The sequence below is a fragment of the Frankliniella occidentalis genome, unplaced genomic scaffold (assembly GCF_000697945.3).
Source record: "Frankliniella occidentalis isolate FOCC.00 unplaced genomic scaffold, Focc_3.1 Scaffold8, whole genome shotgun sequence".
Taxonomy (NCBI): Eukaryota; Metazoa; Arthropoda; class Insecta; order Thysanoptera; family Thripidae; genus Frankliniella; species Frankliniella occidentalis.
This window is the reverse complement of record NW_026267138.1, coordinates 439434-461201: the sequence shown is the minus strand read 5'-3', so window position 1 is coordinate 461201 and position 21768 is coordinate 439434. Positions and strand designations below refer to the sequence as shown.

At 52.4% G+C, this 21768-nt stretch overlaps 1 protein-coding gene across 1 annotated transcript; it reads left to right on the top strand.

The window, feature by feature from the left end:
• Window positions 1–13148: 13148 nt before the first annotated feature.
• Window positions 13149–21539, top strand: LOC113212257 (LON peptidase N-terminal domain and RING finger protein 3; the record flags this gene model as incomplete). Its single annotated transcript, XM_052275384.1, is given in 3 exon segments — window positions 13149–13691; window positions 21139–21282; window positions 21370–21539. Coding segments are annotated over 3 exon segments (634 nt in total), but the record flags the coding sequence as incomplete, so codon positions are not given.
• Between the last annotated feature and the right edge of the window lie 229 nt (window positions 21540–21768).

The following is a 21768-nucleotide window of genomic DNA, read 5'->3' as shown; positions in this document are numbered from 1 at the left end:
CTTTGTCTGCTTTTTTTCACTTATTTCCCTGGGAAAAGCGGGTAAAACAAAAGCGTGACTGCAGAGGGCGCCAGTCGAATGTTCGCTTCACGCGAATCGGTTCCACAATAGTTATCGCATACATCCTCAAACTGACTCACTATTGTACGCCCTGGGTTGACCTTTATAAGTGGCCGCCGTTGTGTGTTTTCATTCAGGCACCAATAAGTGACACAAGTGGACGTCGCGAAGCCTCGACACACGCCGCGCGCGCGCACCACAGAGGTGCGGACGAGCCTGCTGCCACGGACGCGCCACGTGCACGCCGGTCACGTGCAACACCGCGGGTATATTTTAGTCAAACGCAGTGTTTGCGATTTCGGGTGCGGACACTACTTCAGACGCAGACTGCCGCGCGTGGGGCATATCGCCGACCATCGCGGGTGGTGGGCCGGGAGCCGGTCTAGTCGGGGGGCGGTGGCGTTGGCAGTCTAGCCGTGATTCACACAGCCGGGAGGTCAGCCGCCTGACGAGCCTCGGGTAGGCAACCCCACCCCACACAGGTGCGCGACGGGACGGCTCGCCTCCCGGGCGGCATGGTGGCGCCAGGGTGGCGCGCACGGGTGCCCGGGTTCTTGACCCTTGCCCTACCCATGACACGGCGGACATGATCGTGTACTGCGTGTGGTGGAAGGTTGGCGAGTAGTGTGTGGCCCCGTGTGCCGTTGGCGCCGGGTGCGTCTGACTGCGAGTGAGCGGGTCCTGGTACTTTTTGGCTGACGGGCCCATGCGCGGCCTGAGGACGCTTTATGTAACGCCCGGGCCAGCTCGGGCCCCCGCCCCGCCACGCCCCGCCCCGCCCGCACGTACCGCCCGGGCCGCCTGATACTACGAAGCAGACGTCGTCGTCGCGTACATTTACGTAATAGTCGAATTGTCCCGCCGCACTCTGGCTGGCCTGGCGACCCATGGTTATTTCATGGACCGAAACTGCAGCTGCCCGTGACAATATGTATGTGGGAAGATGTGTTTTTGTTCTTCTTTATTTTTTTTCTTTGTTTTTTTGGCCATAGCTCTTTGCCGACAGAGTATCGCCGGGGCTCGTGTGTTTGACGTAAGTCCCGCGGGCGGCACGTGGCTGCTAAATGACTGTGCCTGTTTCTCTCCGGTTTCGCTCACTCGCGCCCGGCGACCATCCCCCTCGCCCTCTCTCTCTCTCTCCCTCCCGCGGTCATTTCCATCGCTCGGTTCAACAAACGACCGCGCTGACCGCGGCTCACCGCTGGGCGGCTGGGCGGGTGCCACGGCGATGTCGCGGCGGCGGTGCTGTGCGCTGTGCTTGCGTTGCGCGCGATACTCCCGAGGTCCAGGTCCGGACTGCGGCGCGGAGTAGCGCTGGCGCCAGGGCCTGGACTCCAGCCGCCGCCGCCCTTCCAGCCAGCGCCCGCTGGAGCCTCGGCTGCTGGAGCCGCGCCGGCGATACCCCGCGCGCCGGGCCGGTGGACTTCCCCCCGGGGCGCGCCGCCGTGGAGCCCGCGCCTCGCGCCTCGCGCCTCGCGCTCGAACTTTGCTTTGCGGTTTCTGTAATGAGCCCGGGCCTCACCTGATAGCGATAGCCACCCTTACGTAACTGATGTCCCCGTCGTCACCCGGGGCGGCAGCAACGCGGGCCTAAGGCGGGCCCGCCGCGCCCGCACCTCGTCAAGTGCGGCCCCACAGGACTTAGTGGCGCGCGCTTGCGTAACGGCACAAACACACACAGCCCTGCGCATTTCGATCGATTGATTTACGCCGTTTTGAGGCGCCACGTGGCCGGTGGCGGTGGCGCCCCGGCCGCGGCCGCCGCTGCTGCACGAGCGGCCCGCCAAAGAGCCCCCTCCCTCCCCCGCACCGCGTTACATAAGCAGTGTGCACGCCCGCGCCTCCTTAAAAAGATTGTTCGGGTATTTTCTGTGTCGTCGTGGAGGCTTTGTAGGCGCGGCTCGCGACGGCGATGGTGTTTACCGGCCCGCGGGCACCCAGCCGTGCGGCGCCTCCGCGAATAGCCGTGCAACGCACCCGCCGCCCTCGCAGAAGAAGAAGAGACGGGGGACGAGTCGCGGGGCCGCCGAGAATAGCTGATTACAGCCGGCCTCCGGCCTATCTCCGGCCGGCCGGGGGAGGCGCAGGGCTGCGGGGCGCGGCGCAGGGGGTAGTTTAGGGCGGGCTGCGCGAGGTGACGTGTTCGCCGGTATAACACGACGATTAGGTCACCGGCCGCGCTGCCGTCCCCGCGCCGCCCAGCCCAGCCAGGCCGTCCCTTACGACGCCATACCACTGGGGCCAGGGCCCGGGCCAGGGCCCGACCGAGCTGTAACTGCGGGGGTTGTGCTCTTTACGTCAGAGGCCGTTACCGCTGCGGTGGGGGCCCGATCGGGCCGGTGCGCCGTTGTCCTGCAGGACAAGGACAACCCTCTGGACGCATTGTGGTCGGCGTGTTATTGTGGACGGGGTGAGGACGATAGCTGGCCGCCGCGCTGCGCCTCAACGCCCTGCGGCCGCCGATGTAATGTCATGTATACTGGGGACTGTCGCCGCGCCGCGTCCCGCGCCCCATGCCGCCAAGTGTAGAACGCGCGTGCATGAACCTCCGGCAACCACCCAAGTCTCCCGACGTAGACCGTACGGCCCTCACAAAAAACGGAATTCCGATAGCGTATCGCAGAGTAGACAGAACACGTGTGTCAAACGTTTCCGAAATAAAGACCAATCATGTTTTGCCCTCTTAATATTTGGTGGGTGTCATGGTTGTGTTTTTGTTGGGTCACGTTCATGTCTCGCCACACGTCGAAGATATCGGGGACGCCGTTCCTTACCCGTAAAAAGAGCCCTATCAGCAGGCAGTGTGAGCAGCAGTCTGAGCGGGACGGTGACATGTCGCTGCAGAGTCGCCCGCACACCACCTGCTGTACTGCCGTTGACTTTGGGACCGGGATTCACAGTAAAAAAAAAATGTCCGACTTTTTGAGGGAAAATTCCAAACTATGAGAATCTCGCCTTGGTTTGAGGAAAACTGCTCAGATTTCGAGGAAGTCTCCTTTAAAAATTGTGTTTCTTTTCTCAATGTTGTTATTCATCAAAATCTGAGGGAAGATCTGAGGAGTTTTCTTCAAACATGGGAGTTCGCCTTCAAGTTTTCCCCTTTTCCTCAGAATAAAAACACATTGTTTTTACCGCCCCCGAAACGAGAGGGGGGGGGGGCGAATCGGCAGATCGTATTGACATCCGACCCCTGGTGGCAGTGTCGATGTAATGGTCACGTGAGCAGCGCATTGGCGGGCGTAAGGGAGGGTGAGCCGTCAACTCGTCACACTTGAAGTCTACGTGGTCGGCAGAATGGAATCAAAACTATGTTGCGCAAGAACAGTAGTCTCCCGTCTCCCTCCTATTCTCCTCAATCGCCACAAAGGGTTACGGAGGGTGCAGCACCCAGTGGAGAAACGGTAACGTGGATTCAACGTCGAATCGACGTCGAAATATCGAAAAGATGTGGATTTGGGGGACATATTGACGTTTATTCGACTGTTTCGACGTCGAATTGCCTTTGAAGAAATCTCAATTTTCACTGGGGCAGTAGGGAGATAGAGGGAAGCAGGTAGAGCGGGACCCTAGCTGAATACTGGCCTGTAGACTACCCATTATAAAATTAAGATATTAAGATTCAAACATTTATTTGACTTGGTTACGGTAAGCTTAGTCGTAAATTTACGTAAACGTGAAAAATGGTCATTGCTATTTTTCCAAGTTGTGAGATTGCGTGTTCGAAAAGTCAGAAAAATCTACACTTGTCACTCGATCTACAGTGCTATTGTGTGTGTGTTGTCCACAACTGTCTGTCACGCGCGGGGCTGTATCGCAACTTACCTCGTTATGTAAATGAATTTGAGGTCGCTCCGTTGCGCTCCGCAGTGCCCCACTTGGTGCAGCGCGGGGCCGATCTGCGCCGTAACCTACGCCTGCGTCTCTCTCTCTCTCTCTCTCTCTCTCTCTCTCTCTCTCTCTTTCTTTCTCTTTCTCTCTTTTTCTCTCTCTCTTTCTCTCTCTCTCTCTCTATTTCTCCCTCTCTCTGTGTCTCTATCACTCTCTCTCCTATCCCTCTCTCTCTCTTCTCCCTCCACTCTCCTCCAACATCATCCAGGAAGATCGAGAGCGAGAAAAAATCAGTAAGTGGTTAGCGGATGACAAAGTACTGCTGGGTGTTTTGGGTTTTAGCCCCCTTCCTTCACGTGGCCTAGCGTATCACCTCCCGTCGCTGTGCCGCTGAACCGCCCTCATGCAGTCGCACCGATAAAGGTGACAGACCCGGAGATTATCACCTTTACATAACAGCGGGCCATTGTATGCGAATGGCAAAACATCCAACACCCAAGGCTGGCCTGGCGCGGCCCGACAGCGCCACAGCCTCGTCGACGCCGTCTACGAGTCCACGGAGACAGAGATGTAAGGCAAGTAGCTTCGAGTGCACCAGCGCACGACACAATGTCGGGTCGGGCTGAGTTTCATTTTGCTGAAATAGGGCACGCTGTAAAAACTCGTTCTAGGTCCATGGTGTGCAGCTGCTATACACCAATTGACGTTTAACCTAGTCAAACACCACAATGTGTTGAGAAAATGCACACTTGAACTTAAACACCAATTGGCGTGCAACATTAAACACTTGTTTTACCAGTGTGTGACGTCACATTCTATATAATGTGAATTGTGTCTGAATATTCAGATTGTATGGTCTGAAATTAAAGAAATTTAGTATAAATTTGAAGGAATTTAGTCTGAGTTTCTGGTTGAGACAATTAAGTATGAATTTTCAGACTTCGGTTTTAAAATTACGACTAATTGGTATAAAAACTCGTTTCAGACCTGCCTAGTCTAAAAAAATCAGGCTGAATTTTCAAGTTTTTAACAGTTTTTTATGGATGGAATCCAGCAGAAAATTGTCAATTCCTACCCCAGTAAATTTGCGAAAGGGTACACGATTTTAAACAGACTGATGCCCTAAACTAGTGTTGAAATCAAATCAACGCAGAAACGTGTGGCAAAAAATGTGATTACGCTTAGAGTCGTAGAAAACAAAAGGTGCAAATCCATTTAGTGCATCGAATGTATGATATGGTTTGAGTGGACTGCAGGGCAGGGCGGGCCGCGAGGAGGTGCAGGCAGACGCACCTCATCGCGCTCAGCGTGGGCGGGCTGCAGTCAGGACCGGAGGAGCGCGGAGAGGCGAGGGGGGGGGGGCGTGTATGTGCCAACGAGCAGCGCAGGGCCCCGCGCCGCCCCGGCCCGTCCCGTTATGTAAACCATTTTGTAACTGAGTTTTGTGTAAGCGATTACACGAGTTCTCCGGGCACCTTCCCCCCTCCCGCACCCCCCTGGAGTGCGCGCGGGGGCCGTTTGAATCAGGGCGCGCCGGCCCGTGACGTGACGGGACAGGACAGCTCGGACGCACTTCTTGTCGTCCTGTGCGTGCTAAATTTTTCGCCGATTACGACGTCGTCGTCGTGTCGCTCTGCAAGCATAAGAGACGCCGTCGGGCGGGACCATATAACGAGGCGCCACTGCCACTACTGGCCGCAGGACGGATTTACAATTGTTATGCACACTTTTGTTATGATCAGTAATCAGTCATAACAGCCCGGGCTGGCGATTATATGGCTCTACGGATATTTTCAAAACATGTGCCTTTATTGTTGGACCAGGCTGCCTCTACCCTTACAACATTTAAAAAAATTAATCATGAACTGAGAAGGGAACTTATACAAGTGTAAATTCCCGCATTGGTTCAAACTTTGGGGTTTTCAATGTTGACTGCATACTAAACGATTGCCGATAAAAGTTCGTGCCCAATTTGATACTTGATTATAGGGGAAAAGTCCCATTTCTGACAAAAATGACAGAAAAAATCCATTATTTTTGAAAAATACCAGTATGATCCCTAGTTTGTCTTCGCCCTGTAAATATTTGGATTTGATAGGAAACTGAGGATAACTTAAGGTTTTTGTTGAAAGAAATATGATTTTTAGTCATTTTTCAGAAATTGGACTCCCCTAATGTACCCAAAATATCAAATTGGGCACGAACTTTTATTTGCAATCTTTTAGTATGCAGTCAAAATTGAAAACCCCAAAGTTTGAACCGATTCGGGAATTTACACTTGTATGAGTCCCCTTGTGAGCCGCACTGAATTTGCAACTTGGTTGTTACACTGAGAGGACGATCCGCATGCACTCGATTTTTCGTAAAAGACTCTCGCTAACATCCTGAGGAACTGAAACTTTTAATTCGTGATGTTACGAATACTTTGATGTTACACTTACACTACGAACAGTTTCGTTGTACTTAAGAGTGATTCGCCCCGTCCGCGTCCGGTCCAATCTCTCGGAGGAAGTAGAGCATAGAGTTGGATTATATACTGGATTCATCAGTGTAGTTTCGGCTTTAAGAATTTATTGTTAATTCGAGCTCAAATAATATTTTGCCCTTTTGCGTTGCATAAAATTGCATATAGATGAGGAGCATGTTCAGCAACAAGAGAACCCGGAGGGCAGCCACCAGGTGTAATGGGGCGAGGCTGCCGGACCGGCCGGGACCGACCGGCGGCGTAAAAAAAGGAGGAGGAGGCGTTGTTATTTCGGCCCGGTGTGCGATAAGCGCTGCGTAGCTGATCCGAGAAAACAAGCGAGTTACGGGCAGTGGTGGCAGCACCACTGTCTTTGTCGGTTACGGAGCGGAGAATTCTCTCTCTCCCCCTCCCCCCCCCTCTCTCTCTCTCTGTCTCTCTGTCTCTCAGTCTCTATGTTACGATTTCCCCCTCCCAGAGTGCTCGTCCTCCCTCGCGGATCCTTCAATTATGGCCGGCCTGTTGTATTTCTGTGCGGCGCGGTGGCGGCGGCGGCGGATGGGTGAACAGAACACAATGCGAAGCGCCCCCCGCGACCTTTGCGGATGATCGAGCTAGCTGAGCCAATCGTCCATTACGACATGATGTCTTCCAAACCGAGGAGCGCAAGGAGCTGTCCTGGTGTCTATAAGCGAACTTACTCTGCTTCCAGCAGCCGTCACAGGGCGTGGTGGCGCCTTACATGCGCATGTTCACTTGGAAATCGCGTTTACGGTCCAGGCCAGGCCATCGTAACGCCATTTGGCCGTCATCCCTGCCCATGGGGTTGGAGGGGGCAGTCCTGTGGCCGGGGGGCACCCTCTCTCACTCCCCCACGTCCGCGCGCCCGGCCCCACCACGACTCACGCACAGGCCACGGCGGCGGCCTGACCGTGGCCCACTAAACGCAACAGTCCCAATTCGAAAGGGAACAGGAAGGCGTGCCGGCCGGCCCCGGGAGAGGGGTGGGGCGTGGGAGGCAGCGCTACGGTAAGGCGCACGCCGCCCGGGCCCGGCCGCACGCATGAGGGAAAGGGTGCAGGCGAAACGCAAACGGCATGAGCTGTGCGGGCGGCCGCGGTGCAGGCGGGGGCACCGGGGCCCCTGGGGGACGGCGCGGGGCACGTCACCGTCACATCAGCTACGACAGCAGCTTCACGACAGGCAAGGAAGATGGCAGGAGGTCATCCTCATTTCGTTACGTAACTATGCTACTGGCCTGGCGGGTCGGGCCAGCAACAACGGTGCTCTGGTCAACCGCGCTGTTGTTGTTACTCAGGTAATGGCAGTGGAGGACCTGTTAGCGCCGATCGCTTAATACCCCGTGATACGTGGGGTGCCGAGCTTTAAAGACAGGAAACGATGGCTGATGGACTGTAACTGGAATGAGCTTGATCACTTTGCAAGCGCTATCCCAACACAGTAGTATATTCACATCGTTCAAATTGGAACTAAGCAGTATGGCTCGAAAGAAGTCCATCCTGGTCCAAATACCCTGCTCTCGTAGTTTTCTTGAATGCTAAGCTAAGGACCCTGACAGTTGTTTTACTCCCTGGTTTTGGCACGCACTGTAATCCCTCCCAGAAACTGCCCAAAAGGTGTCTCGTGTCAAAGTAATTCCTGTCTCCCTACCGTTCTATTTTTTTCTGACCTGACGCCTATCCTGAACATCCGTGAACCAATTTGTTGGAGTACCTTACTTTGTTCCTTTCCTGCGGCCGTCCGCCTGGTCGCGCTGAGTTGAAGGACTCGCCTCGTCCTTGGGGCTCGCTGCTGTCCCTTATTGGCTGTGCCGGCCGGTGGGCCTCGGCCGGCCTCGGCCGCGGGGGCCTTATGCAACTCGAAGGGCGGTGCATCGCCCTGCCTCGCCCTGCGTCGCCCTGCTGCAAAGGCCCTATGGGTGCAACGGCCTGCCCGGCCGCGGCCCCGACCGGAACCCATTCAATGGAGATGCACTCCTCGCCTCACACAGGTCGCCCTCGGTGTCCGTCTCACCAAACACTGTTTCCAACCAGGTTTACTCGCACGGTTTACCGAACTTCTTTACGGCTCTGCGATATGTCCGTCCAATACTCACAAAGGCATAGCAGGTGTTGCTTTGGGGATTCTCCTCAATGTGAAATGGTTGCGCAACGAAAACATCTCAAATATTGTTTACCACCGCCACGGGTAGCCTGGCTTGGCTTGTGCTAACAAGACGGCGAGGTAGCGACGCGCGGCGCCCACCAAAGTTAGTTACGTCCTCTTAACGACAGACGAGTAAAAAAAAATTTAGAACAAGTTCGCCAGCATTAAGGGCTGGAGCCAGAGTCCCTGTTAAGTTTTTTCTTCTTCTTCTCCTGCGCCAATCACGTCACCAGCCTGTTACATAAAGCAAATCCTTAAATCACAGGGTCCGCAGGGGTCGGCCATGGCGGCAGCAGGCGGGAAAGGAAGCGCAAGGGGTGGAATGGAAATAACCCTCCTTTTTTCCGCCCTTACGAAACGCGATCGACAGCAGAGGGTGGCGCGCCTCCTCGAAGCGACAATAAGCGTCGACCATTGTAATTCGAAACGCGCATTGTCTCTCGACGAGCCTTTGAAGGAGAGGGGTCGGTACGGGACGGGGGGATCGGTTGTAACTCAAAGTGGACAAAAGCATTGGGCAGAAATAGAAGTGTGTAACCTGGGGACCGTTAGGCGGGCCAGGGGAGGGCTTCTGCGGGCAAGGCCCAATCCCAATAGCTTATGCGACTGCTTATGTGACCAGCGGCGCCAACCGGTGCAAGCAGGGCTAGAACTGCTCCTGCGGCTGCAACCCGTGGCCCGAGGTTTTACTGAGCTGGGCAACCCTTGAGCAGCAGCAAACACCTGTGGTATGGAGCGCATGGGAAAAACTAGCCTTATGAGATTCCCATGAGTTTTCTTCATATTCCATAGGGGAATTGGAAGAGTCCCACGGGTTGCCCTGCAAACGTGCAGTTTTCCCAAAGGATTTTCAGGGTTTCCAGTAAATCTCGTGGGAGTAATTGCTTGTTTCCAGGGCATCCACTGGGGTTCCAACTCTCCTGGAAATCCCAGGACTCGTTTTTACCGTGCCTACCGGAGTACTCCAGTGAGCATCTCCGTATCGCTCGACCTGGGGCCGAGCATCTCTTCTTATTGGACCGCCAAGAAGTAGTTAAAGTTTTTCGTCTCGCTTGGTCAGAATCAATCTGAATTTGAACTAGTTTCAGTTACATTGGACTAATTTCAATTACATTGAATTAGTTTCAATCACAGCAAATCAGTTTCAGCTACCTTGCATCAATTTGAACCGCCGTTTCAACTACATTGCATTAGCTTCATTTATTTTGAGTTGAATATATATTTGTACACATTGCATGGGCACAACACTCTTTTCCTCACGGAATCGCTTCTGGAAAATTTTGTGTAAATATATGGATCACAAATCATCTGCAATGAGGATAAAATTGTCTGTATTATTTTTGATAATTTGATCCATATTAGAAACATGCCTCCATTCGTAAGGTATAGGTCGTATGTTCACAAACGTCCCCGTAACATACGCGTAGAGAACATATCCCTTAGGAAATGAGAGTGCACTCTCTTCATGAAGTCTGTTGTCGCGCCCTTTCTGGGCAGCAAACTTCTGGGCTGGTCGAAAATTTTCTGGAAACTGGAAGACAACATGTTGTCTACCGCCTCATAGACAAGAACCTCTAGTCGGGCTTTTGCAGACAACGCGTGTTCGAGTCACTGTTGGACCTGCAGCCTGAAGCGCTCAAACAGCCTGCTGTTTGGCAACCGAGCTGGCTCTTAGACACCGAGCATCGGTAGGAAGGGTAGCGAGCAGTCGCCATCAGCGGGTCAGCGGGGTCTCCCACCTCCTCGGCGTCGTGCACGGTCGTGCAGGCTGCGCGCCGCGATTCTTATGTATCTCCTGTGTGCGTTATTAGTCTCTGTTGTTTGGAGATAACGCGGAATTATTTGTTCTGATTTGGGTGTAAAGTCGAACCCGCGCGCTGCGCCACCGCCTGCCGGGGTGACGCAACATCCCCCGAGCTGCCGGCCGCGCCCCAGAAGGGGTACCCGCCCCCCGCCAGGACGACGCGGACGTGCAACTGTGCAAGAGTCGCTCCTCCGCAGGTGGGTGGGGTGCGTTGCTCCTGCGTTGCTCCTGCGTTGCTCCTGCGTTGCTCCTGCATCGCCGCGCCGCAGCCTGGACGCCGGACGCCGGCCGGGCGCCGTGGTGGGAGGGGAGGGCGCCGAAGCACTCCAGGTTCAAACTGGTCGGGTACTATGACGAACGTTACTGTTACGGATCGACTTGCTCTTTTGCTCATTTCACAAGAGTTGGCATTAAAAACCATGAGTTTTCAACTCTGGAAACCGAAGGGTATTATGTATGCGTCACCTACCGAACATGTTTCTACATGCTAATAATACAGGAGGAGTAAATGTGTAACTCCCTTACTTAGCTTTACACAAAGGTGCAAATGGCCATCTACACAATAGTGTGTACATGGTCAACAGGCACGTGTGTAGCCCTACGCTAAAAGCTTAGTGCGTATGTCCGTGTACATACATCCTCCCGCGTACAATAGGATAGGAATACCTGTTGGAACGTATGAGATAAATGCGTTGATGTTAACTCCTGGCTTTCAAGAGAAGTAGTATTTTGCTTTTTTTTTGAGAAATGGTCTCTGGTCAGCTTCCCTTCGCTGCTTCTTTCCCTTGTGAATGCTGTATCTGTCTCAAGCGCCAAATCACTCTGAATTTGTGTGTACACCACTAATGTAAAATTCAACTCAACGAAATCAGTTCAATTCAAACAAGTACACCACAAATTTAAAATTCAACTCAACAAAACCAGTTCAATCCAAACAAACTGAGACTTCAGACCAATTTAAACCAGTTAAATTCGCGTTTAAAACAATTCGCGTACATTTAGAAACAAATTCACAAAAATTGAATTGAAATTGAAACAAACGAATTCCACGTAATTCGAACTAATTCAGACCAGTTTAAACTAATGCAAGTCAACTCCAGCTAATTCGAAGCGAGTGGTGTGGAACTGTCAAGTGGACCAAATAGTGTAGATAAAAATGCGAGGGGGCCACCACTCGCGTAATCCTGTGTACATACGAGGGTGTAATCCCTACGTCATCCTTATCTATTCCGTGTAATCCTTGACCAAATTTTAAAACATTATCACTAAACTTACCTTTTTGTCCAAATTTGATGGTTTTACAGCCTGAAATTCAACCAAATTCACGTGTAATCACTCAAAATTCACGTGTAATCCCTATAATCACGTAATCCTGTGTACATCCTCAATCGATGTGGTGTCCCCCTCGTAAAAATGTGTCTACGCAGTCATTTAGTGTGATTGTTTCGATCGTGAGTGATTCTCTGATTGTTTGCAGGTGGATAGGTATTGGGACATATTCTGAAAATTTGTGACTTGATTGTGTCATGATTGAGTCGTAATTGTGTGTGATTGTGTGTTATTGTCTCGAGACAAACTTGCTGATTTGACACATTTTCGGTAGTCTTCTCAATTGTGATATATTTTGCAAAATTGTGTTAGATTGAGACATGATTGTGTTGTGAATGTGTGTGATTATGTCGTGGTTGTGTCGTGATTGCGTGTGATTGTTTTTGATTTGTGTGATTGTTTTCGGTAGTGTATGATTGTGTCATGATTGTTTCTGAATGTTTTTCCCGATAGACACATATTGTGTCCAGTTTCACACCTCTTGGTTACGACGCGGTGCTATACTGCTCAAGCACTTGCTTGCAGTGGTCATGTTGCTCTAGTTAACACATTACAAAATTTTGGGACTGGACACAATACGTGTACATCGTCAAAAACATTCAGAAACAATCATGACTTAATCGGAGACAATTACACAAACCGTAAACAACCACACACAATCAAGAACAATCACACAAAATTGGACACAATCAAACTTTCTCATATGACACAACTAAGTCACAACCTAGGTTCACACAATCGACACAATTTAGCACAACCGAAACAATCACAGGAACAATGATTGTCTAGACACAATCATGTGAACCTTTTTTTCGCCAGTTTCAAACCATTCGAAATTTTCAATGAACCAAATGACTAGTAGTTCTGTCTCCTGAATATTTTCTCTTGATTACGAATTCTTTTCTTTTCTTGTTGAATCGTAAAGTGCAAAAATTCTTCTGAACGTCTCGACCATACTTCGAAATTACAGTAAAAGGGCATGAAAAGTTCAACCCACAGGTGAAATTGTAGAACATTTGAACGAAATTTCGTCCAATTCTGAGACCGCTCCCTTTCCCAGTGGGTACAGTATGGTATGGTGCGTACACTCTGCGTGGAGTGACCGCTGAGCGTGGCTTAACTAGATACAGCACTCCACCACCCACACTACCCGTTGCGGCGCGGCGGGGCGGGGCAGCTCACACACAGTGTTTGTTGTGAGCAGTGACATCGCAGGGCAGGGCGGAGAGCGACATAACGTGACCGTTATATAAGCGTGCGCGGCACCCCGGCCCTACCCCGCCCCGCGCCCCGCCCCATCTCTGTCTGCCGTCGGCCCATCTCGCTCGCACGCTGGTGGTGGCCGCGGTGCCGCTGGTGCCCCCTCTCTGGGACCGGCCCGGGCCTGGCGGCTGCTCGCTCGGCCCTCTGGCTCTGCCCCGCCGCACACCGCCTCCCCCCGCCTCGCCGCGCCCCGCCGCGCCCCACCGCGCCGCCCTGCCCACCCGGCCCGCTCTGCTCGGCAGGCTCAGGCAGTTGGCGTTGATCCGCTGACGCGCACGGCCGTTTGGGCCGAGCGCTGTGCATGGGCGTACCGTGGCGCCGACTGACGTCGCTGCCGGCGTGCGAACGAAAGCGCGCGCGCGAGTGTGTTTCTGTGTTGTGTCCCTCCTGCCTGCGTTGGATTACAGTGCCAGTGCCTGTGTTTGTGTGTGTGGTGTCAGTGTGATGTAGTGATGTGATGGAGTCCATGGAGAGGATGGCCGTCGGCACAAGCTCCTCGCCGTCACCGTCCCGGGGGGTGACACCGCCGGACCTCGACCTGCTGCTGCGCTACGCGGACGCCCTGGCCAAGCTGGGCCGCGTCGGCGAGAGCCTGCACGCCTTCGACCGCGCCACCCGCCTGGCCGCGGGGCTGGCCGCGGGCATCGCCGCGCCCGGCGCCCACCCGCACGCCCCCCGGCCCGCGCTGGCCGCCGACCGCCTGAGGACGCTCGCCGGCGCGCTCCTGGAGCAGGTGGGGGTGGCGGGCGCCCCCGCCGGCGAAGGCCACGACTACAGGTCAGTGTCAAGGCGAGCCGAACAGACAGACAGGAGGGCTTGGGGCAGGTCATGGGGCCGCGTCCTGATCCTCCCACCGGCAGCGGCACCTGCCTGTCAGCGCGTCACTGGCGTTGTGCGTGCTCTCTGGCACTGGAGTGCTAATCGGTCGGGCACGCGGTCGCGGCACTTCGTCAACCCGAGGGTCGGCCGTGGTCATGGGCGCGTCGCCGCATTACCACCTCTTCTACTCGCTGCTGCGCCAGCAAAAGTTTTGTGAAGAGGGTGCGTGCGCCGCGCACCGAGCCAACGACCGCTATCACGTCGTACTGTACTAACCAGTTCCAACGCCGCCGAGTCGAGCCGCTCGCATCTCTTAGTTTTCGTGTCGCCTCCCCCCCCCCTCCCCCCTGGCGGCCCTCGCAGCCCGATGGCCCGCGACGCCTTCACGCGCATAACCATGCAGCCGGCTGCATCGCCGGCCGCGCCGCGCGCCGCCGCCGCCACGTTCGACGCCCCGTCCAAATTTAGAACGGAAAGTAAATACTGGTGCGCCCGGGTGTCGGGCCGAGGCGATCCGGCGCGGCGGAGCCGTTCGAACTCTGCGCACGACAACACTCGTTAGCTGGTTTTACATTCGTCGCGTCGGAGGGAAACGTTTTCCTGACATATTTCTCATAGTCTGCGAGGAGACGCGACCAGCTCCTCGTCGCCCACACCCCGATACCTTACCTTCTTCGTTCGGGCCGTGTGTGACGGGGGCCCGGCTGGTGGCCAGCCTTTGTTAGGCGAAGGTCAAGAAGTCCGCTCAGCTCGGCCCACGGCCGTGCCGGTAGGGCCGTAGACATAATGCCCAATGCTGCTGGTCTGGTGGAGGTCAAGTTGTGTAGTCAAGTCAGTCGGAAGAGACATGGCGGGCGCGGCGAGACGGGGCGGGGCGGGGCCCACCTCTGAGTAAAACACCTCCCAACCAATCTACTCATTGACGCTTGATTACCTCGATTACCTCGGACCCAAATGTTGCTGACGTCTGTCTGATTGACGCATGACGCTTGGTTCTCTCGCGCGGATGCTCACCCTGTCCTCCAAATTTAATACGCTCTGCCAAATTTTTGAACGGAAGTGAAAATAATATAAATGCGCGCTGTCATCTAAAACAACACTGAAGGAATCTTACAAAGAAAATGCTTTGTAAACCTCCAAAGAGTTCGATTGCTGTGTATTAGGAAGCTCATTAGGCTTTGTCTTGCAAAAAACATGTTTTGTATTACGAAGCAGTGCATTGTGAAGCTATGAAGCCGGTTCTTCGTAATAAAATGCTTAAAATTTCTTTGCTGCTTTCAAAGAAAATTAGATTTTATATAAAGCCATTTCTTTGTAGAATTTTTACAGTGAGTGATTGCATTTAACGTTCTAAATATTGACACCCACATCTCACATGTGGTTTAACTTTAATACTTTGGTTTTCGGGCATTGCCAGAGAGGGTATACTTGATGCCACCAAAAACCACAAGCGATGAAACCGTTGTATGGCGGTGACATTCGTTACAAATTGCTACATGAATGTACGTGCAGTCTCTCGGCGCATCCGCCGATACCCTTCTTTCTTGCGCCTAGTGGAAATGCCATTTTGTTTTACCTAACTTTCAAATGAAAACAAATCTTGACGTTATCGATAGACACGCTCAGTTTTACTGCTACTGTGATATTACAGCTCATTAAAAAATATAACAAAGTCTGATTTTTGTGCAATTTGTGCGACCTGGAATTGCCTGTACCGGCTACTTTTCGTACATCGCCTACAACGTCTCTACCATGGTCTTCAGGCTGGCCACGCGTTTTTCGTCATATCATTGCTTCCGCGTAGAAATTGAGTGTATATTTTCGTCTTTATATTCGTTGACGGAAACCTCCTCGCCACGTCCGTCCGTCGTGCGCCCCGCCGGCGATATTCTCCCCGAGCCGCCGCGGTGGGGAGGGGAGGGGGAGGGCTCGGCTCCACCTTGCTCCATCGCGGCACGGTCAAGGTTAATGTTCGCGCTGGAGGGCGTGGCGCGGCGTGGCGCGGCGGGGCCTGGAGCGGCTCGGCGGCGAGTCGCCTGGCCGGCCGGCCGGGCCTTGTGTGCCGGGTTGGGGTGGCTGGCTGTTGCTCTCTGCTGCTTCTGCTTCTGGAATGTTCGTTCGGTTTTTCGAGACGAATAAAATCACGCGAGAGTCAAGTGTGGAAAATATCACTGTGAAAAATATCGTCGTAAACTTACAAAAATTTTGTGAACTCGAATTATAATTTAAGTTGTAAATTTACGAAAACAGATTTTTTACTCGCCAATGGATTTTAAGTCGATACGTACTGCATGTATGTTTATGATTTCAAATTGTAATTTTACAACTTGCGTCAAGGAAAAATTTACCTGTAAATCTACCTACTATTTTTCACAGTGCGATCATTTCATTAGGGCACGTTATGTACCGATTCGCTGAAAACGCAAGTGTGTGAATGTCGTACGCTTTTAAGTGTGTGAATGCCCATTCCTACTATTAAGGGGGTGAGTTAAGGTGTGAATTTTCCTTTCAATTCAGCCATATGTACACGAATGGCGTTCACAGATCTACAACTGGGCGACATATTCATTCAGGGTTTCCTGTTTTGTCTTTAAACTTCGATGATTAAATTTAGAAGGCATGATGTGACAGCATCACGTTAGAGTCCCGAAATCAGTCCAGTGCCATTAACTGATAACTATAGACGCAATGTGCTACATTCAGTTCCAGACATATGAGCTCTCCCACCCTCGTGCTTTGGCGCTCGCCTTTGCTGTTGTTGGATAGTATTTAGCTCGCATTTAGTAAGCAGTCGTAAGCCCTTATTGACGTACAAAAAGTCAGTGTGAGCGGTTTTCCGCTCTGCAGAGGTCCGACATCGGATACGTTGTAGCGAGCGTGTGTGAAACTGGAGAGACAAAGCCACAAGGCGGCCTTCATTAATTCCGATTTGAATGACTCTGTGCGCGAGTGGCCACTGTGCGGCCGGCCCGACTGGCGCCCAACCGTCGCACGTTAGCTGGGAAAACTTTTCATGGACGGATGTTTTTATGTGCGGGTTTACCTCTGTCTATGTCTTTTTATGACAGGAAAGGAGGCTCTAATATACGTAAAGCGCCGCGTAGTTGACCCAAGACTGGAAGTAAAAGTGACGTCTCTTCTTTTCGTAGGTGGGGCTGTAGCCACTTCTAAATATAAAGGGACGATTGTGTACCAAAAAAGGAATTTTTGTGCATATCCTAGACTTATTCAATTTATAAATTTGGATAAATTGTATTAAGTACACAATTGTCCAATTGTCACGAATATAACGTGAGGTTTTATATCTTTCCATCGCTCGTAGTCGAGTCAAAAACCTTACCCGACTTTACCGTTTAGAAGGTTTTAGATACAGATTATAGTCTTAATTTTTTGTGTGCACTCATTCGAAAGATTTGGCCAGTCATACAGCTGGCCCAACACTTTTGATGGTACTTCATTTTGCTTAAGCTGCCCTCTAACGCGTGGCTGCAGTTAAACAGATGTGTCAATAATTATAAACAAAAATTGCACTTAAGAACAGCATGGACGCAGGAGTAGACTGAGCGTAACAAACTGAGCACAAAACAGTTTGTGTGTAGAATTGTCATACGCGACCCCGGGTTCAGGGTGGTGGCAGCTGAGAGTGCGCATGTCATCGGCGTTCACACATAGAAAATGGTTCCATTGAAGTAACCGAAAATTTCTTAGATCAGTCGAAATTAAACCAATTGAAATTTGATAGAATGTTTCCGCAACTTTAAGCGCTTTTTCATTACCCTACGGGAATTTTTACCTCGAATCAATGAAATTCCATTGGTTGAAGTCGAGAATTGTATCATATTTTCTTTCCATTGACTCAACGGAACCGTTTTCTGGGTGAGCGTCCAGTCCGGACATCGGGACCGATCGGGATCCTCGGCGGACCAGGCACCTTTAAGCCCCTCTCTCGCCCCAGAAGCCGCAGCCGCGCCAGCGCGCCGAGATTTGAATAGCAAGTCGTCCGTCACTCAGTTTACTGTCGTATTATGCTGGGGTCCGTGTCACTTGCTTTGATGATGGGATCACCGATGCGTGCCGGGAGCCGCAGGGCATTACGCAAGTCGCTGTGCGTATGTATGTGTGTGTGTGTGGGGGGGGGGGGGGGTCTCACCCAATGCGTCGGACGGAAAATTGGAGGTCGAAGCATCAATCCGCGGGGAACGTCTGCACACTGTAAACATTCAGCATGTATTCAACCAGCCCAGAAGTGGTCATTTTTACTACTTGAAAGTTATCTCAGAACGGAATGTTCATGCTCATTCATCGTGACGTGCCTCAGCAGCCATCGGAGTAGGCAAGGTCAAGGTGTTGAAACACTCGTATACGTGCTTCCAGCTCAGGACACTCTGTGGGATCTCCCCGAAAGTACGTCCGTCATTCTCCGTCCGTATGCGAAGTTCAGGCAATCCAAGCTCTCAGAGCGCCTCACAGGTAGGCAACATCATGCTTGTATTGCATGCGTGTATTGCGGGGCGGCCTGCCCTGAGTCTCGCAGGCTCTGAGCGCCCGTAGTTCGCCGAAATGAATCTGAAAGAAAGGGCGTACTCTCAAAGCGATTCTTTTGATATAAAAACTTTGATCCATAACATTTTTGACTTATTATAGCACATCATTAATTAGGTCCCAACCCAACTGCCACTGTATTCGATCAGATTCGATTTTATGCTGACCATCCGAGCCCGAGCTAGTTGAACTTGTCTTAAAACATATTGCTGTCAATTCCCTACGAAGCACGCGCACTCTTCGTACGCAACGAAGCATTTACATTTCAATTGCGTAGGATCGTGGGCAGCATGTAAAGCATTTCTTCGCAATTACAAGGTATCGCTTTGTTATGACAAAGAGATGCTGCTTCGTAGTCGACAAAGCATTCAAATTCTTCGCAATTTGTGTCTGCTAAGCATTGCTTTGCAAGAATTAATGAGTGTATTGCTTCTTATTTGTTTTAATGATAGGTGTGCCACGCCACTTGGCCAGGCAAAATGATTTATTCTCTCATTTAGTCTGTTTTAAACTTTGCGTCATAGGAAGTAAGTTACTTCTTTGTGTATCATGATTAAATATAGGTCGTTTTTGTCGGGGGGGGGGGGCGTCGATCCTTTTTTCTGCAGGTACTCGGTGCCACCTTGCCTTGTTAGTTCCTTACGAAGAGCAGTCTTCATGTTATGAAGAATTGGGTTTGTAACGTACTAAGGATCTGGAACCGCCATGTTACGAACGGATTTTCTTTGTATTAAAATGAGCACCATTTTCATAACAGACACGTGCTCTCTTCGTATTACGAAGCCGAGTTGTTCGTATTAAAAAGGATTTGTTTGTATTACGAAGGTGCCAAATCCTTTGGAAATTACGAAAGAGCAGCTCCTCGTAGGAAATTTACAGTGTGACTAACGTCGCTCTAGCATTGAGGTGTCGCTTGGGCAGCCCATAGGTGTGTTGCTCACTGGTTCTAGGACCGGGCCCTGTCAGAGCAGCGAGTGGCGAGTCGGGCTGTCTGCTTGCCTGCCTGCCTGCCTGCCTGCCTGCTTGGCTGGCTGGCGGCCGGGCGGCGGCGGCGGCGGTCATGGCCAGGTGAATAACCTCCGCCGCACCTCCGCGGGCCGCTGCAGCCTGCTCCGGCCGTGCCCGCGGCCTCGACCTCTGAAATCCAGAGTCTGGCGCGTTCTCGATCGAAAACCTCAGGATTCGTTATCTAGACGCTTGGAAGTAGTGAGCAACACGATGTCCATCACGTGTATGTGCTTGCTTCTCAACACTCTGTAAACTTTAAAGGAACTGAAGATAGCAGTAAATGTATCTGAATTGTTGCGTGCAAAATAACTGGAACTAAAGAGGTCGGCTCATGCACTCTTAGCAGCCATGTTGAATCGGTTTACAGCGCATTTCAAAAATTGCTTTGAAAAAGGAAAGGAGTATAACTTTGTCGCCGACAGACGTGTCCGGCGTGCATCCGCCCTCCAAGAGGGCTGCACAACAGAGACTGTACGACTGGGACGTGTGCCGCCGTCACGCCCGCTTAGACTCGCCGAGCTGCATGCTAAGCAGCGCCGAGCAGCGCCGCGTTCGATGACATTCATTTTTGCCCATTTTTTCGCAGTGTTATGCTCGGCCACACCCCACCGTGCAACTGACTGTTGTATTCCGGTTGTACTGTTGATAACTATGTACGGCGCCGTGTTGGCGACACAGTAGGACGATGCTCTACTTTTCTTACAAGCCTATAAGGCCCCAAAGGCACAGCGAAACACGCAGCTATTAACATAATATGCCTGCACGGAGGAAAAAAAATACATTGTTTTTTGTAACTAAATTTGTGTTTAGTCTGCCTCCGAGTCACAACCATCCGACGTTTTGACGGCTGAGTGGTATGGACACCCCAAAAACATCGGATTCTACATTAGAACGCCTTGTAGTTGTACTTAAGGTGCCAGAGTGGACACCAGTTTAGTTGCAACAGCCAAATTGTTTGGTCGGATAACCAGAATTTTGTTCACAGTGTGCCTATGTCGTCAAGATCAAAGCTTTGATCGTGAATTTAAAAATTCCTACCTAATGGCGGTTGGTGGCTTTGCGACAAAAACGTTGCTCGTCGCTGTCCTCCGCGGGTGGTGGGGGCTGATCGCTATGCCCCGCACGCCGCGCCGCGGTTGTAAAGCGCAGAGACTCTGAAGCGCCGGCACGACGCGCCTTGCCTCTGCGGCGCCATACGCGAACGTCCGCGCGACGCGTCACGCGTACTGACGTTCACTTATTTGTTTGAGAGGATAAAACTCAGCAACATTGTGACTTTCATTAGCTATACAATTGCTGCTGATTCTGCAGCATACAATTTTTGCTACTGCTACTAAGTAGCTTACGCGCTTGCCTCACAAAATGTTTTATGCAAATTCTGCCCGTCGTAAACTCCCTCGCAAAAAGCGTGGGGGAGGGGGGGGCGTTTGGCTCTCGCCTGAATTGTGCAACACACTTGTAACGTTTTGCAAAACCCCAAGCTGGGTAATATGTATCTCGAGCCATTAACTAGTGTATGCGCCTGCAGGTCGTTTTATTGCCACTTTCTTTGGCTCTGGCGTCGTTGCAACAGTGTGGGCCGTAAATAGGGGGGTGGGGGGTCTACACCCAGGAGGTCGATTCATCACGGACGGAGATTGTTTACCTGCCATTGCCTCAAAAAAGCTTGCAGCCCGGCCTCAGCAGCAACGATGACATAATAGGGTCGTGTCTGCCCCAGACATTTGCTGAAATAACGGAAATCAGTGCTGATCCGAAGGCAAAGCGCCGTCGCTTTTGGACTGCTATAGGAAGTGGCCCGCTTAATCAGCCGTAATGTGTCGTCAGGTCGTAACGTTTGCTTTGTTTTCGCCAGGTCGACCACTAGGGACAGCTTGACGTGCCCCGCGTGCGACTGCGTGCTCCAGTGCCCCGTCACCTTGCCGTGCGGGCACACCGGCTGCCGGCGCTGTCTGACCGGGCGCGACGGCAGGCTGTCCTGCCCGAAGTGCCCTTACAGGTAAGCCTACCATGTTGATTACAATGTTATCATCCCCGCCCTCTTCATACCAACCAGCACTCATGCCTGTTCTCGTGTCGCGTCCAGGACGGCGCCAGGGGTGCAGGTGGTGACGAACGTTCTGGTGCAGCGGCTGGTGGAGCGCTGGTGGGGGAAGGAGCTGCGGGCAGCCCTGCTCCGGGACCAAGGCAACGCGCTCTTTCACGACGGCAAGGTGCAGGACGCCCTGCGCAAGTACGACGAGGCGGTGCATCTCGGTGAGTCCCCTATGTAATAAGTATCGCGGGCAGGCGTTTATAACACCCCGCCCCGCCCCGCCCCGCAGCGACTCGCCTGGCTTTGCGTAACGCGTAGGGCGGCGTAACGTTGCGGGGCGGAGCGGATAGGGCGCTCGGGTGTGATCCAACCGCTCACTGCACACCGGCCGAAATAGCCTCTCCTTCCCCATCGGGCGTCTCGCCGCTGTCAGTGACTGCGGCTGCCCGC